Raw genomic sequence first — 14,360 nt, forward strand, 5'->3', positions numbered from 1 at the left:
TCACGGGCTTGCCTACACTGGAAAGTGTCAGTAGTAGTTACGACGCTTTGCTGTGTCTCTTCAATAACGTTCTTCTCTGTGGACAAAAAGAGTAAAATCCCTGCCCGTGTGAAGTCAGTGGGGCGTTCGAGACTGACCGTCAAGTCCCGATTTCAGCCTAAATATTATTTTACAGATGTCTTAAATACAGTACCAAACCTATCAATAGTGATTTCTGTCTGCGTGTATGCTTCGGTGTCTTGTATATGTAAACTATATAAAAAACTATATTTGGAATAAAACTTATAGAAAAGAACATTCGGTTTTCAGACAAAATTTTCGTGAGGAGTGTTTTGACCTCTACTCATTTAAAAAAAAAAATGTTAAATACACTGTAACAGGAAAAGCTGTGTGCATTCATATGCTGTAGAGTACGAAGATGGAGAAAATGAAAGGTCTGTAAAAAGTAAGTTCTTTAGAAAGTTGCAAGTTTGTCACTGTAAGTTTTCTTAAGGAAAGCTTGTTTTGGATAGTGCTATTTAGCCCCTCTGAACAGTGAATGGAAAGAAGTATGCTAGCCTCCAATAGTGATTGTTTAATTTTTTAAAAATTTCTTTATATTGGCTTTATAATCTGAAATGAAATAACTTCAGAATATTACCCTTTCCATCCCAATATAGATTGTGGGGTGACCATGGACAAGAAGCTTTAGAATCTGCCCATGTTTGTGTGATAAATGCAACAGCAACGGGAACCGAAATACTCAAAAACTTAGTGCTACCAGGTAGGTGGATATCTCTTCTGTATTTTCTTGGTAATCTATCTGATAATTTCATAATGCCTAGTTATTCATAGTAATTTTTTTTCCCCCAAGGTATTGGTTCATTTACAATTGTCGACGGGAATCAGGTCTCTGGAGAAGATGTGGGAAATAAGTAGGTTTGTTACTAGTTTCCGGTACAAACTGAGAAGTAACAGGGTTTCTTAAGTGGTTCCACCTCTCTACTTGTTAAGAAATTCTGTAAAATTCTTAATAATTTTAAAAGCGTCTTTCTTTTTTTTTCCAAGCCTTTTGTTGTTTTGGATGTTTGTGACATATACAGTGTGCATGATCACTTGGATATTAGCTGCTAGATTTTACATAGGTTTTTTTAGTTTTTGTATCTTACAGGTCTTTGCTTCACACATCAAGTTTATAAAGACAGTGGTCTACTCAGTATAAAAATACTTTAAAATAACTTGTTTACAATGTAACTTGCATTACAATGAAAGGTTTGCTTGTGTTTCAGCATGGCTAAACGTATTTTCTGTAATTTTGATGATGAAAATACTTTTCATTAGTTTATCATTGTGATAGCAATTTGTGAGCTTTCATGGCTTTGAAAGACTGTGTGCAGCTGGGGAAAAGATAATAAACTTTACAGATCCTATAAAAAATAATTTGTTTACTAAATCTAGATCACCCTCTCTTATGGTTTAGGTAGATACCTTAACCCAGGACATACCTAGAAGTATCTTTCTATTTAGAGGGGTTATATGAGGGGGAAGGATATTCCATTACATGAAGAAATGAGTACTCATGGGTCTTTAGTTACCCTAGTGAAAAATAATCTGTAGTGTGGTCCTGGTTTTTAGAGGAATTTGGCATGTCTTATTTATCAGATTTGTCTCTCAGGCATTGGCATGTTTCCTTAAGAAACTGATCATGAGGAAGATGTAACAGTGGTGGTGAGAAGAAAAGCAGATTTAAGAGGGAACTTGGTTTGTTGTGTATGAGAGTCAGCAACGTGCTGCATTACAAAATGTAGCTTTAATGTTGTTTTTCTTCAAAAATAAAACTTCACATGTAATTTCTTCTTGTCTCCTTTTCAGCTTCTTTCTACAAAAAAGCCATATTGGTCAGGTAAGGAGATAACACCTGTCACTTTAAGTGTATTGAAAGCATGAAAGTGTAGAGTAAATACTCAAATGTAGCATTATGAGTAGTGCTACAAGCATGTATGTTTAGGTTAAAATCTATTTATTATTTGACAAAATTCCCTGTGCTTATTTTTTTAGTTGCTTATAAATGAGAAGATAAGGTCAATTCTGGCAAGATTGAATGGAAAAAATGAACAGGTTATGGCTAAGAAAATCTTTGGAAGATAAGGTGGAAGAGAATTGTGGTTGAAGGAGTAAAGCTACGAGTTAGAGGGGTGGGTAGAGGAGAAAACCACAAAAAAACGTGAGAGTACAAAAGGCATAGGTAACTCCTAGAAATTAATAAATAGCTGTCACATAATTCTTGGTTTTAAAATATTACTAAAAATGGTCTCAAGCAAGTGCCTGCTGTTAAGGGATTTATTTTTTTATTCAGATAAGCAAGGCTTGGAATAAGAAGGCCTAGTTTATGAAGTCTTTTTTTTTCCTTTTTTTTTTTTTTTTTAAAAGCATGTAGCATATGTAGTACTGATACACTATATGAGATACGTTTCAAGAGGGTATACATTTTGATTGTTTTGAAACAGAATCGTGCCCAGAGCGCCACTGAGCTCTTGCAAGAGTTGAATAATGACGTTTCTGGAAACTTTGTTGAAGAGGTTTGTTTTCCTGAATTAGTTGTACGTTTCTTGTTATACAATGTGAAAAAAGTATGAGATAATAGCTATGTGTTGTCTTTATAATGTGGCAGATTAAGTAGCTTCATGATAAAACAACATTTGAGGAAGATCTTATTTACAAGAAGTCCAATTTGTGTGTTTTAAACATTGTTTTATAACTTGATCATAATTTTATAGCTTAACACTTAACACTTTACATTGAATGTTTAACAGACTTGTTGTGTATTCAGAAATTTTCAATCTTTCCTGACATATTTGTTTTTCCTACTGTTTAGAGTCCAGAAAAACTTCTAGACAATGACCCTTCCTTTTTTAATCGGTTTAACTTGGTGGTTGCAACGCAACTACCAGAAAGGTAAAGAATCATCTAAAGTTGTTTGTTTGTTTTCATTCAGTTGTAAAAGCAGGTTTCAATGGCAGGCATATTCTTCCAGGAAAACTTAGGCAAAACAGAACTTTGTCATTGTGAAGGAAGGTTACAGTAAATTATGGCATTTTTCTGTGGACCTTTTTATATGTTACTACATAGTTCAAAATCTTTTTGAATCAATTGAAGTTTTTTGTTTAACTGATACCTGGAGCATTTGGGAGGATAGAGTTAAATATAAGTAAACTAATGCATAAATATATTTCTAACCTAGTGTAAATTCATGATGAAAATTAATCACCTTATACGTGCTTAGAATCATGGTAATATTAGAGTTCTCTCATAGAAAACTACCCTTTCACAAATGACTTGTGCAAGAGTTAACTTTATAATTGACTGTTGTCCACTCATATATCTGAAAAAAAAGTGTTTTTCCTTACAGTACGTTGCTGCGCTTGGCTGAACATCTTTGGAATTCCAACGTTCCTCTGCTGGTCTGCAGGACTTATGGACTGGTTGGTTATATGAGAATTGTCATTAAAGAACATACAGGTTAGAGGGTTTTCTGAGTTAAAAGACTTTTCTGAAAGGCTTAAATCTTCAATATGTAATCTCACTTGGATTTTTTTTTTAATCTTTATCTTGTGATGCATTTACTATTTGTTAAGTCTTAGATGGTTTGAATTTTGTCACCAGGAGCATTCTGTGAGGAATGCATAGACATTATGGACTACAGCAAATAGTAGAACTGGAGATTATCCTGACGTTAAAGATAACTTACACAAAACACTTGCTTTGAGAATTAAGCAGTTAGTTGAGCATGTGGTGCACTGCATGTGATGTATAGCTCTGTTTTGAAGGCTGGACATGAAACTGTGAAATGTGTTGTATAATTTTGTTCACAGTTGTTGAATCTCATCCTGACAATGCATTAGAAGATCTGCGACTGGACAAACCATTTCCAGAACTGAGGGAACACATCCAATCTTATGACTTGGATCATATGGACAAGAAGGTTGGTATGTGGTTTGCACTATGTGCTCTAAGACAGATGCAGAGATAGAACAGGGACTCTATGGAAATGACTCTTGACAGAGGACTTTTTTTGGTGCTGAATCTCATCTGAGCAGAGGCAACTGTAGAATCAGTCACAAGGTACTATTTTTGGCCTCCACCCCAAAATGTTACAATCTGTATTTAAATCTTAAGCAAGTATGGGTCTTGAGAAGTAAGGAATATTCTTGGACAGCTTGATCTCTTGTTAGATTGACACCCCCCGCTGCCTTTTTTAAATTGTTATGATAACCTACTGCTGCAGAGCTTTGCGGTGTTGGTGTTTGTACATAATGTAAGTTCCACTTTGGAAAAATATTGGGAAACTTGGCTCAGCCACCCTTCTTTTAAGTAAAGGAATAACAATTTAATAATTTGTTTTATAGTAGCTAGAGAATGCTATTTCCGAATCAAAATCTGGAACATGTCCTGTGTTTTTACAATAGTGGAAGGGATGTTAGGAGTTTACATTTAAAATGGGTTTTTAATTTGTCTCCTGTTTTTATCTTTTTTCAACTTGACAATGATTTTTCTGCTGTTCAATTACAGGACCATAGCCACACTCCATGGATTGTGATTGTAGCCAAGTATCTAGCAAAATGGTTCAACGAGGTATATTGCAAAACTGGATAAGTTATCAGTTCATTATTATTATTTTGGATATGTCTTTTCTAAACTAGATTATTATTTTGTCAGCGTGTAACAAAGAAAAACAAGGTGGAATAATAAAAAAATTAAGCAATTGAAATACAAGTGAATGTATGTGAACAATGACACACTAGAGTTCAGCAGTCTGAACAGAGGGAGGTTAGTAGTGAATATTTTAAAGACAAAATGTTTTTGTGTTTTTAAATTTAGAAAAGTGATCAGTTGCCTAAGAGTTACAAAGAAAAAGAAGCCTTCAGACAGCTGATTCGGCAAGGTAATATATGTCCTAGGAGTCACTTATTGATACTGGCAGAGATATATAAAGCAATATCTGAAAAGTAATCAGAAGTTCTCTCAGGGTTAGTTTATGGAAATCTGCTGGCATATACAGTACGATTCTTCTGCTAAATGATTGTTTTATACAGGTGGGTCTTAAGATCTCAGATTTGCTTATAAATGCAGTTTGGCAGTGTTTCTTACTGTTTGCTGTTTAAGATCAAGACTATGTTTTGATTTGGATGAGAGGAGAGGCCTTAAGAACAAATCCTATAGAAAATGTTGATGTTTAACGTGGAAAATGTGACAAAGAAGAAAGCAAGTGGTCTTTGACACTGGAATTGTTATTAGCTGCAAGTAATTGGTTGGTTGGTTGACCCACCAAACTGCTGGTAAACATTGCAGCTCTAAAACAACTAGTCTAGAGAGAGAGAAAGACTACTACTCAGTACACTGTAACCACTATGTGAACAGGCTTCATTTTTGCAGATATTCCAATCTAATACCTTTTGTGAGTGCTAAAATTAATGAGGCATCTCTAAGATCTAGAAATACATTATCTTAAATGATTGTAGAATACAAACGTTACATGAATTTTTGGTATTTCCTCATTTAAAGCTGGCCTATGTGCAAATTGCTGAGTGGTTCTGTCATTTCTATCCCCAGGTTGGGCTAAGGAACTGATTTGATCTGTAGTAATTACCTTTGGGTAAATTAAGTTTTTAGTGGAGTAATTTCTCAGTCTGGCTTGCTGTGTGGGTGCTTAAGTGTTTGCCAAATTTGACAAAAAAAGCCAAACACAACATGAGTGGGGATGGGAAGGAGAGTTGAATTGCCTTTTACCACCATCTACATTAATTTAGTGATTATGAAACTTTACTCTCTTTGTCACACAAATAAACTGGTATTTTTGTGATAAGTAACTTCTATTTAACATCACATGAAAATTAATCATATGCAGAATGTATATGTAGTTAGTTTTATCAGTACATCTTACTGGTAATTAAAATCTTTGCTGATTAGTTGCTATGCCACAAATAGATCCAAAGCCAGTCCTCTCTGTTGGTAAGACCTAAATGATGAGATGTAATTCAGGGGACTGTGTGTTTTTGATTCTTTAAGGTATCTTAAAGAATGAAAATGGGACCCCAGAAGATGAGGAAAACTTTGAAGAAGCTATAAAAAATGTGAACACGGCATTAAATACCACAGAGGTAAAATAAACTTCTGTGTGACGAAATGGAAGAAATTTCAACTACCTCATTTTTTGAGAACATATTATGCAGTTTCAGGACAGAAATTCCATTTGTAACATTTATATTTACATAAAATGGGATTAGTACAATTATTAAAATTGAAATAACATAGAAAAGTAGACCTAGACTAGATGTCACTTTTATTTCCTTGCTCATGCGAGGAAGCTGCATTTCCTTCCGGAAGACTTGAATTCAAGTATAGAATGAGTCAGCAACCAGAGTTCATTAGCAGTGTATTCCTGTTTTAGACTTCATCAGATTTCCTTTTACAGATTAAACTGTAAAGTGGTTGGTACAGCTAGAAGGAGTCAGCAGTCACTGGTGTGGATGATGTCTGATTTAAGTACATTGAGGAGAGAGACTGAAAGCATTTGTCAAAATCGTAAATTGTGCTGTATTGAACGCGCTTGCAATAGTATTTATTCTGTATAGAAATGAAGTGCTGCAAGGGACCTTTGACTCAGGAAATTCAGTATTTTTCTCTTGAAGAAACATGTTATGAAATTCCTTTCATAAACTGATCAAGTTTAAAAACATTAAAAGTGAAGTTTTCATTGTTTTTAAATAGTGCTGGAGTAGTAACTCATGGTTTAGAATTGACTTCTGATTTCCTTAATCTCTCATCCATGGTAAACTGCGAAAGCTACATGAGGTAAAAGCACATTCTGTGATTCTTTGTGGATGACATTCCATTTTTATTTGATCTGTGCTGATCCTTGCTCGGACAGTTACATTAAATCTCCCGAGAAAGCAGTGGATAAAACTTCGCGCTGACATCTCAGCCACTACAGGCCATGTCCCAGGCTATTAGTGATTTATTTCCATTTATGTGCTGGGCTTAACTGCAGCAGTTAAGGAGCTGAAGCACTCACTTTTGCAGCCCCTCTTCACTTCCCCAGCCTTTTTCCTGCTCTGCCTCTAGCGGGCAGGATGGGCAGCTGGGACTGGTAGTACCTTTTGCTGATGCTGCTACCAATTTTTTAAAAATCTTCCCTATAGAAGACGGAAATAAGGTGAGATTTTGTTTGTAACATTCATCTTGATCAGAAGCATATGCCTTGTTCTCAGGCAGTGCTACTGTTTGAAATGTCTGAGAAGCACTGACTGTGTAAGATTCAGAGGAGATTTTGGTATGAAACTCTGAGGTTACTTAGAGTTTGGATCACCTGTGTAATGAGTGTTGGGATAATTCAGGAAATCAAAAGTTGAGTAAATACAAACTAATTTTTTTTTCATAGATTCCAAGATGCATTCAAGAGATTTTTAATGATGATTGCTGCATAAATCTCACAGAGCAGGTAATGAGTAATTAAGGGTAAGACATAAATGTAGAAAAAACATTGTAAATAACATCTGTGTACATGACTGTTCCTTGTGCATTTGCAGTCACCCTCCTTCTGGATTTTGGCTCGAGCTGTAAAGGAATTTGTGGCAAATGAGGGGCAAGGAAGCTTGCCTGTCCGCGGCACTATTCCTGATATGATAGCAGACTCCAATAAATTTATCAAATTGCAAAATGTGTAAGTATACAATTTTTTCTTTAATAGTTACTGATGATAGTAAATGGTGATGACTGCAGAGCTCACTAAGTGCATGAATTCCTGTATTAAGAAAAAGAAAATAGTGTGTATGTGAGACTGGGGTGAGGAGGGGTGTGGGAAGCACAGCAGCCTGGGGCTGTCTGCTCCCATCTGTATAGATGCTATCTGCTGTTTGGAATCAGGGCCTAAGCCTTCAGTGCATCCCAGTTTCCAAAGGCTGGATATCAAGTGATCACTTTTCTTGGTTTCAGATCTAGTAAAGACCCTTCCTATAGATAGTAGAACCTATAGCCCAGCTACTGCTGTCCAAAGCAAATTGTTCCTTAAACACAACCTTTGTTTTTTTTCCTCAGTATGTATGCAAGCCTGATTACAGAAATTCTACTTTCCTAGATATTTAAATGCTTAAATCTAATTAATGCCCTTCGAAGGGATTGCTGGTAGATAAGGAAGAGTGTGAATTGGCATTGACTGCGAATTCTGAACAGTGTCGGTGTGGATTACGATTTTAGGAAGGCCATCTTTGAATGCATGTATCCTCTGCATGAATTTACTATTCTTGTGCATCATGGACAGGACGCAAATTGTTGGGCCAAAAGGACTTTCTTACAATGTTACCACATTTTCTTTGCAGTTGATTGCTGCTTCCTCTTTTTTTATCTTTAAAATGGAGCAATATCTTGCAGAAGACTTGTTTAAATTTGTCTGCACAATTGTAGTGTTGAATTGTTCAAATTGGAAAGTATTATTTCTAATAGATATTGTTTGTTTCCCCATAAATTTCCGAAACACAGCCTCTACTAGAAAAATTATTGTGTGCCTTAAAAGCATTTACTAATCAAAATGAAATCTGTAATTTTAGAGGTGCATTCCTTAGAACTGTGACAAATAGCATTAAAATGATGGATATAAAAATATAAACATGTTACATGTCTAAAATAATTGATTGCTGTTGCTTCATGGAAGTTACTCTGTATAATGACAGTAAAACCAAGAACTTGTATCATTATTTTGCTACATGAAGTCATAATTGCTTGAATTTGCACAGATTTGTAAATCTGAATTCTATAAGCAAGTGCTGTGTTGTTGAGATGTCTGCATTGTCGCAGGTCTTAACAGAGCTAATATACAAATATTAAAATGCAGAAATTAATGAAGTATTGGAAGCCCAATGAAGGACATATAGCTCTTATTCTGAAACTAGTTAATATTCTTCCTCTGTCAGTTTGTAGTAATATTCATTATAATTGTAACCTATTTCTAAGACAAATAGTTAGTGAACAGCTCAGCCATGCCCAACAGTCATACGGGGAGGTAAGAATTGCATTCACGGCGTTGAGGTAGCTCACTTCCATTCGTGTGGCTTGTATTTTCTCTTTGTAATACAAATCAAAAGAAATGCTCTTCACTGTGAAGTTGATGGCTTTGTGCTGTAATTATTAAGACTACTTTATTATTAACAGATACCGTGAAAAAGCAAAGAAGGATATTGCTGCTGTGGGTGACCATGCTGCTAAATTGTTACAATCCCTAGGCAAGGTAATTAGAAATGTACAGCCATTCTGACAGGGTAGATATATTTTTACCCTGACATTCTGTATAGAAATAAGTCACAGGAGACAAATATGAAAAGAGAAGTTTAATTACCTCATTCTCCTCAAATATTTTTACCCTGACATTCTGTATAAAAATAAGTCACAGGAGACAAATATGAAGAGAAGTTTAATTACCTCATTCTCCTCAAAAGGCCTGAAGTTCTAATGAATTTTAATATCTGTGGTCTGTTTTATTTATCACTTCTGGTTTGGTTATATAAAAGTAAAGGGCATACAGAGATATATTATTTACAATTTAAGATTTTTTTTTTTACAAGAATGGCTGGTTATTTCACAATGAATATTTCTGAAAAATCTAAATTCTCTGGTTGTTTTATATACTGTAATATTTTCTCTTTTAGGCACCTGAATCTATTTCAGAGAGAGAATTAAAATTGCTTTGTGAGTATGCTTGGATTCTGTTGCCGTGTTTATGATCAAATAATCAAAAACTTTTGAATGGTTAATCAGTAGCTCAGTATTTTAATTTTTCAAATATGTGCTTAGCAGTTGCATTTGTCGTCTTCAGTGGGAAGTAACAGATGTTCAGCATCTCTCAATAGTGAGTCTATAAAGGTTGGCTTTTAAAGATATGATATTTTTTCAGGTCCAGACAACAGGTAGCAAATGTCCTCTACTTTCTGTGGTTAGTACTTAATCACTCTTGCCCATTCTGTGATACTGATTTCAGAGTGCAGGCTCTGTAAAGTTCTGTTAGTCTGAAAACATAAAGTACTGTATGTAACAGTACTGTTAGGGCATTTTAGCTTATGTCTCTTCTGGATTTGTATCCATGTCCACACAGCAGCCTTGCTAAATCTCCCTGCAACTGAAAAATTTTCCTGTAAGCACGTAGCCAAGAGGACACTGCCCCTGCGCTGATACATAATTTGCTGGGAGTTTTGGGAGCCTCACAGTTCCTCATTTTTGAGTGCTAGGTAGTAGCTGCACATTGGGTTGTTTCATAGCAATGATACTGGAGCAGAACCTTTTCCCACTCGTAGCTGTACTGTTAGAACGTTAATTGTGAAAATGTGAGACAGCGGTCGATGTACTCATGTTCATTTGCAGCGTAGAAGAGGAAAACATGAAGTTGATGGCTGTGATTGTAGCTTTAGAAGAGCTACACATTGTGAGCTATTACATTAACATGGCAGACAAATTTAGATTCTGGAAGTAAATAAGCATGAAGGATTTCACTAAAATACTTGTCATCATAGACCTAAATGTAGTTTAATAGATTTCATTACTGCGACCTACCGGAAGAAACAGAAAAGTGTTAAATGAAATTATCATAAGTTTTAGTCTTTCATGTTTAACACATCAGAGATACAGACTTACAAAGATTTAGTAATAGGAGACACATTCAAGTAGGTAATGCTCTCTTTTGTGATCCCTCTGCTTAGGCAGCAACTCAGCTTTTCTCCGAGTAGTCCGATGTAGGTCTCTGTCTGAAGAATATGGCTTAAACACTTTTAACAAGGACGAAATCAGTAAGTACTCCTTTTTTGGCATATACTTTGTGTTTTCAACTTGAAATGGTTTTATGATCAAAAAGAATTGTGTGTTACACATTCTAGTTCATTATAGTTTTATAATTTGGCATTAACTAGAAGTGTGTTTTTTTTAAGTCTAGAATGTTGAATTCAATTTGATGTTTGAAGGTTGAAAAATGACCTTACAGATTGATGCATGTTTCAGTCTTTTCCTTGCAGATTTTATTTTTGATAGCACATTAATAAGACATTGTTTTCTTCAAACTTCTCTTTTCTGTACCTCAGTTATTTCTGACAGAGCTGGAAAGGTGCTTTCACCTGACCAAAGATACAGGAATAGTCTTGGCCCCTCGCAGCTTATCTTTTCAGTATCTGAGCTAGCAAACTAGTAGTTAATACTGCATTTTATTTTTTGAACCTGCATAAATTAAAAATCTGGAAATACTTTTTATCAAAGTTTTTTTAAATTAAGCTTATACAAGTCTCTGTTTTGGACAAAATGTGTATACATTTTGTGCATACATACATGTAATATTTAAGCGAAAGCTCCTTGAATTTGTTGGTAATATGCAATGTGATTTAACTAGTAGTTAGTATTTAGACTACTGAGCTGTATGTTAAAGGATTTAAGACCTGGTTTATAATTATATTCATTACAGTTAAATAGCTGAAGCATGCATTTCAAATCCCAAAATTATAACCAAGGAATATCCCATTTAATGTTATAGCAGCTGTCAGAGTTGAAACATGAATATCTTCACTGAACAGTTTATGTCAAATACATACAATATGGTTTTGTCATACACGGTAGAGTCAAAATCGTGTGTCTGTTTACGCATTGAGATTCTCAGTTGCACGTTGTTTTCATTAAGATTTCTTTTTACTGCAGATTTTACAGTTAAGGCACATGGGAAATACTTGATTTCAAGTAATTCAAAACCTTTCTTTCTAACCAGTTCTCTTGCTGTTTTCAGTTTCCCATATGGATAACCCAGACAGTGAACTGGTGCTCTACTTGATGCTACGGGCTGTAGATAAATTTTATAAGCAGCATGGTAGATATCCAGGTATGTTAATACCAGAGTTAATTTACTGTCATCAAAAGACATAAAGATCCAATAGCTACTATAATACTAGTTAAAAACTACAAATATAGCATAGGTTGTGGTTTTGTTTCCATATTAATATAACTTTTAAGAATGTGAAAATTAAAGTGAGAATTTTTTCTCTTTGAAAACTTAAGGAATTTATCTGACTTGATACCACTGAAATGGGTTGTTTGTATTATGAATCAGTTATACAGGGATTTGTCATTATCATGAGTAGCATCAACAGAATGTTCAATTATTATTAGTCTAATATTAATAATTTAATATATTAATTGGCTTAGAAACTTTTCATAATAATAAAGTACTTGTGCTGCCATTTAAACCCCATTACCTTTGAATGGTGATGAACTGTGATGAAACAGTTAACTTATTTTCCAGGTGTCTACAACTTCCAGGTAGAAGATGATATTGGAAAACTAAAATCATGCCTTACTGGTTTCTTACAAGAACATGGGTTGTCTGTAGTGGTGAAAGATGACTATGTCCATGAGTTGTAAGTATTATATCTTAAGTGTCACTTTGTCAATAAAACTGACCTGAAAATACTAACTGTTCCTTTGCTGTCCAGTTGTCGCTATGGAGCTGCTGAGCCGCATGCCATTGCTGCTTTCATGGGAGGTAAGATTGTCACTTTATTTCTAAGGTCCAGAATCTCCACTGTTTCAATTACTTTGCATTGTTTGAGCAAAGATTGTAATCACAGACTGCAGTCAAAGATAGTATTAAAACAAAACCTTCCCCCTTCATTCTCCGAATGTGACCTTCTGTAGTGTACAGAAAAAGTGGACACAGCAAGGGTGTAAAGTCAGTAAAAGAAACCAACTAAACTTGAAAAGTAATCTTGGTGTATTGATTCTAGTAGTTTAAAAAGGTGCTTAAAAATAACATGGTTGAAAGAGCCTTTGAGTTTAAATTTAAAAAAAGGAAAAGAATAATTGTAGTAATATTAAAATTAACAGTACACATCTCCCTTTAACACAATACACTTATTTAATAGATGCTTAAAATATAAATTACCTTAATTATATATAATATATATTAAAAAATCACCATAATTGCTTACCTTAATTTGACCTGCAGGTATTATCAAAACCAAATGTTTTAATAGATGCTCAAAATTGATATATCAGTTAACTTATCTTCTTATATATATTAAATACTCCATGGATGTATGAATTTTTTTCTGATTGAATGAAACTTTGTATGTGCAGCACTTTAGAAAAATATGTAAAAGATAAAGTCTGAAGAAATTAGTGTTTCATACTACAGAACACAAAGGGATCATAGTGAAATGACCCTTCAATTTATTTTACAGTTTACCTGTACATGATTTTTTTTTATTCAGCTTCTCAATTTCATTTAGAGAGGTCACAAATCACATGGGTCTGTCTGCTCACACATCTTTGTGTGTGCATACCTGGAGAGAGAAAGTATATATAGCAAAGTGTATGTAAAGCAGCAATAACAGCTTAAGTAACAGCTTTCTGAGCCTCTTTTATACTGGGAAGTACTGAAAGGCATTTTTTCTCCTAGGAGTTCTATCAGGTGCTTCCGAAATAATTCCAGTGTAGTGAGTTCTAGATAAATAACATTGTTTTAACATTTTTTAAATATGACCTGCTAACTACCTTCTGGTTTGCCTTTTTTTTTTTCTTTTACAGGAGCTGCTGCACAGGAGGTTATCAAAGTCATTACGGGGCAGTTTGTAATTTTTAATAACACCTATATTTACAGTGGAATGTCACAGACTTCAGCGACTTTCCAGCTCTAGGATAATGATCTCATATTTGTTGCCATCAGGCGCTGCTGCTGTGTTCTGTAAATACCCTGGTGTTCTGCCACCGCCTGGACTGTTCTGTGTTAACTGCGCATTAAAGTTCCTTTATTTGTAATGGTTTTATCTTTTTTTTTTTTTTCCTGAGGACAAATAAAATCATACTAAATCTTGGAATTTTTTTTTTAATCTGGAATTTTGTGATTCAGCTTTGAAATCAAAAAGCAGCAGCAGTCCTTTGGCAGGGTAAGTTGCATTTACAGATGGGCGTACCTGGTTTGCAGCAAAGCTCCGGTTTTTTCACGAAAGCTGCTCACCAGATTGAGAGAGGAGGACTCGCAGAAGGCTGAAGAAGGCCAGTGTCGCTTGGGGGGTGTGTGGATGTAACTGTGCAAGGAGCTGGGGAAAGCTGTAACACCTTCTACTGAGTTCAGGGCCCTAGGGAAAGGGATGGGTACCTGACAGCCTGGCTCTTTCAGCTGTGGTAATGGTGGAAAAGGATCTTTTACGTGCACCCCCGTCTGGCACAGGTCAAGGGAGGGCGTTTTGTGGCGGTGTGTTCCCAAACGCAGAGCATGCAAACCGACTGCACTGAAACCCGGGTGGTGTCCCCCAGCCTAAGGTTGGGGTAGCGCTGGGAGGAGATGAAAAGGGATCTCCGGGTGC

At 35.2% G+C, this 14,360-nt stretch overlaps 1 protein-coding gene across 1 annotated transcript; it reads left to right on the forward strand.

The window, feature by feature from the left end:
- Positions 1–715: 715 nt before the first annotated feature.
- NAE1 (NEDD8 activating enzyme E1 subunit 1) lies at positions 716–13,691 on the forward strand. Its single transcript, XM_010072481.1, is given in 19 exon segments — positions 716–763; positions 854–918; positions 1,852–1,882; positions 2,487–2,558; positions 2,855–2,934; positions 3,389–3,498; positions 3,852–3,961; positions 4,549–4,611; positions 4,858–4,921; positions 6,046–6,137; positions 7,418–7,477; positions 7,566–7,699; positions 9,184–9,259; positions 9,678–9,717; positions 10,722–10,808; positions 11,786–11,878; positions 12,299–12,413; positions 12,489–12,538; positions 13,582–13,691. Coding segments are annotated over 19 exon segments (1,500 nt in total).
- Positions 13,692–14,360: the final 669 nt, after the last annotated feature.

The sequence above is a fragment of the Pterocles gutturalis genome, unplaced genomic scaffold (genome assembly GCF_000699245.1).
Source record: "Pterocles gutturalis isolate BGI_N339 unplaced genomic scaffold, ASM69924v1 scaffold11927, whole genome shotgun sequence".
Lineage (NCBI taxonomy): Eukaryota > Metazoa > Chordata > Aves > Pterocliformes > Pteroclidae > Pterocles > Pterocles gutturalis.